The following is a 3,950-nucleotide window of genomic DNA, read 5'->3' as shown; positions in this document are numbered from 1 at the left end:
CAGATTTAATGTATCCCATTGGCCCTTCCCCCTCACTCCACCCCTGTGCCCTCATCCCACTGGCCCTAGTGTTCTGTCCCGCCCCTCAAGATCCCTGTGTAAATCCCTGCTTTCCCAGCCTGAGTGGCTCTGCGTCCCTGGACCATCTCAAGGAAGAAGCTCAATAAAGGCTCACCTTGGAACCCCCCACAAAGACCCCGTCTCTTCTTCTGCGTCGCCCGGATCAGAAAAGAGCTGAAATCACCCGGTGTGAGCACAGACGGCGAGGTGTTTTGAGAGGCTTCTTCAGAAAGGTCATGGCACTCAGAACACTGCCCCCTGCAATAGTGGGGGTGTTTAGCAGAGAGAAAAAGCACCTCAGAGGCACCTTACAGTTCCCTACAGCTCCCTGAAGGGAGGCTGTAGCCGGGTGGGGATTGATTTATTCTCCCAGGTGTGGCAGGGCATCTCATTCTGCTCAAGAGCTGATCTGTGGTTTGTTACCTGGACAGGTAATTCAAACTGGAATAACAGACTTGCAGTGACTTCTTTTGACACTGTGGGGCTAACAGTGGGCTGGCATCTCCCAGCTGCCAAGAAACATCTTCCTGTTAAAGTGAGATCTGGAAAGACAAGCTGGATTTCTGACTGACAGGCACCTCACTTTATAACTCTAAAAAGCCATACCAAACTTTCACAAAGAAGAAATTTTCTATACATTTCTCTGGAAATGTGCGGTGTTTCTCTTGTGGACAAGGACACTTGTTTTGCAATTACTGCTGAGGAGGTTAAGTGAAAGACATCCAAATAATTATCATCATCATCACTGTGGTGTGTAAGATTTGACTCCTGTTTCTTTGACAAGCTTTGATATAGATACCTCCATGTTGTACATTGTTTGTTATGGTTTAATCTACTTCTAGTTCCTTTTACTTTTATACTGAGTAGTAAGTAACTCCGAGATCTTTCATCTATTATCTCTTGTTTGTTTAATAAATAATTCATTTTATAAATAGATTTGATCTTTAGAACTCGCGGGCCAGAGTGATTTCTTAAACGTGAACTGTTGACAAAATCTTTGGCTAACAATGGGCATGTCTGAACATCCCACTTGTCCAGTGACACAAGGAAACAAGCAATAAGAACAAGGAAAATGACCCCACGTTGCATCAGATATAGATATTCAGATTGGATCTTAGAAAAACTGCTTTCATCAAAAGTACTATCAAGTGTGGAAAGTGGCTGCCTAGGGAAATAGCTGAGTCCCCACTCTTGGAGGGATTGAAAAGGCATGGAATATTTGAGGACTCCATTTCTTAAAGGAGTAGGCAGTGTTAGGTTCGCGGTCACACTGTGGGATCTTCAGGGACTTTTTCAACCACTCTGATTCTGAGATTTGAGTGTAGCTCAACCCGTGAGGAGTCAAAGCTTAGACTCAATGATCCTCAAGGGCGCCTTCCAACAGGCATAGCTATGAGATTGTGAGTGGAAGGCAGATGAAAATAAATCCAAAAGAGAGAACAATGGGAGTTATTTGAAGAAGCTTCACTCAAAAGCAGCCTTAAGCAGTGCACCAGGGCCTTTCTGAGTTCCTGAGGGAGGAGCTGGCTGAGGTCACAAAGGGTGGGGTTGGCTGGGCTGTGATGCGCTCTGACACCTGTGACATCACAGAGGACGTGTCACAGAGGGGGAAGCAATAAAAGGCCCCTGCAGGTCAACGCTGGCCCTCTATTGCTTGGGCAAGCGGTGAGTACACACGCGGCGCGGAGGGTGGGCTGGGGACAAGGGCTGGGGCAGAAACGCTGCAACCGGGGCTGGCTTCTCCCCCTGCCTGCAGGGACAGCCCCTCATGGGAGAGCCTTGGGCAGGCCACAGGGCTGCTGCTGCTGCTGCAGCTCCAGGGGCACTGGGATAGCCCTTGCTGCCTGCCAGCTGTCTGGGGCCCTGTCCTTCCTGCGCCCAGAACCCTGAGCATCCTGTCCTCCCTGCAGCAACCAGTAGTTCCCACCCTCCCTTCCCCACTCAAGGCCTTCTCTCCCTCCTCCTGCAGACCATGGATCCAGTCGTGTCCCTGTTCGCGCTCTTGCAACGTCTCATCCAGTACCCGCCGCCCGTGGGTGATGCTTTGGATGAGGAAACACGTTGGCGCATGGAAGCGCGTGCAAAGTACCTGGAATGGGAGATGCTCCGGCTGGAGCAGGAGGTGGAGCAGCTCTCCCAGAAGAAGATGCCACACTTGCAGCTCTTAGCTGTTGCTGTGCTCCTGGCCCTGGTCTTGGTCCTGTGGATTATTGGGTGGAAAAGCAGCCCGAGGAGAGAGCAGAATGAAGAAGAAAACCATGGTGCAAATGAAGAGGAAGTTGGCGATGTTGCTGGAAATGAAGATGACAGTGATGGAATTGATGTTGTCAATGGGGCTGCACTTGCAGAAAACAACGACAGTGATGTTGAAAATGTAGTCCAAGAAGAAGACAACGATGTTGACGATCGTGTTGGACAAGATATAATGGAGCGCATACAGTGGCCTGCACAGGACCTGCAGAGAGGCTGTGGGTGGGTAACTGACCTGATGGACAATTATACATTTTACTTTGCGCATGTCTTGTCTTTCAGTTTCTACCCAGTCCTGCACCGAGCCATCGGGGTGGGCAGTGCCTTTGAAGGTTGGAGTCCCCGTGAGCAGGATGTCGTGTACCGTGTGCTCATACCCATGACTCCTCCCCGAGGCCACAGCTTCCACCTGGAGCTGGACAGCGCGAGGCAGAGGCACGTGAGGAACTTCCGTGTCCGCGTGCAGCTGGAGTGCACCTGCACGGGGCAGCAGCTGGGTGAGAACATGCTGTGCTTCCTGCACCACCCCGAGGAGGAGCTGAGGAGCAATCAGGAACCCAGCCTCCTAGACACCCTGTGCACCGACTCCTACCTGGACGTGCAGAAGACTGCCCGCTGGTTCCGGCAACTGGTGAAAACAATGTGGCCAGCTTTCCCTCAGTCACACAACTGGCATTTAACGCTGCTGCCCTCCGCACGCTCCTGCCAATTCAAGGTGACCAATGGTGAAGAAAGCTTCAGGATTGAGACGCTGTTCGGGGTGCGGAGAGGTGACTCAGCCGTCTTTGTGAGCAGCCAACCTAGAGAGGCCTACACACTAAGCACAATCTGGCGTGAGTCCTACGCTGTGGCAGAGGCTGAGTTCTTCAAGTACATTGCCAGGCAGGCCCCCCCTGACAGCTTGCACCTCAAATGCCTTCAGTTCTTCTCCTGCCTTGTTCGGGGCCTCAGCTTTACCACCTACACCATGAAGACCATTGTCATGCACCTGCTCATTGCCATGCCCGCGTCATCGTGGCACAGGGGACATCTCCGGGAGCGACTGACGGACATCAGGGACAGCCTGCATATATGTTTGCAGCAAAAATTCCTCGAGCACTTCATTGTGGGTAACCGGACATTTCCTCAGGACATCAATTTACCCCCAGATGTAAAAGTGGGTAGGACATCCAATCTCTTCCGTCACCTGGCGCAGCGGCCGGCTGCCCACGCCCAGGCAATGCGGGATTTCCGGCTGCTGCACAAGAGGTTCAAAAGAATCGCTCTCGGAGAGGATAACTGAAGGAAGGGCAGAAGCCATGGCCATGTGCACAGAGCTGTGCTTGTGCTGCTCGCAGCTGGCAGCAGACAACCACCTCTTCTCCTTAGCACCAACAAATTTGGTGCTAAGGAGAAGAGGATGCGTGCAAAGGCTCTGGAGAAGGTCCAACAGCCTCTGCTGGCACTTCAGAAGGTGGACTGCCACGGGAGGGTTTATTCTACTTCTTTCTATCATTTCACTGTCCAAAAAAGGCACCCAGTTGTCATTGAGCCCTGCTCTACATGCTGAGCTGAAGTCTCCAAACCCCACCTGCAATATGCAGTTCTTCCCAGCCTTTAAAGAGAGCAGAAATTTCAAGCCTGAAAAAAGTGGGAATCTG

The 3,950-nt window shown here is 51.6% G+C and overlaps 1 protein-coding gene across 1 annotated transcript; it reads left to right on the top strand.

Annotated features, from left to right (window-relative positions):
- Window positions 1–2,032: 2,032 nt before the first annotated feature.
- On the top strand, window positions 2,033–3,722 carry LOC140684370 (inositol 1,4,5-trisphosphate receptor-interacting protein-like 1). Its single transcript, XM_072930662.1, has one exon. The coding sequence runs from the start codon at window positions 2,033–2,035 to the stop codon at window positions 3,590–3,592; it is 1,560 nt and encodes a 519-aa protein (XP_072786763.1). The 3' UTR covers window positions 3,593–3,722.
- Window positions 3,723–3,950: the final 228 nt, after the last annotated feature.

This window comes from Taeniopygia guttata, chromosome 5, assembly GCF_048771995.1.
Source record: "Taeniopygia guttata chromosome 5, bTaeGut7.mat, whole genome shotgun sequence".
NCBI lineage: Eukaryota > Metazoa > Chordata > Aves > Passeriformes > Estrildidae > Taeniopygia > Taeniopygia guttata.
The sequence above is the reverse complement of the archived record's forward strand: the minus strand, read 5'-3'. Positions and strand labels throughout refer to the sequence as shown.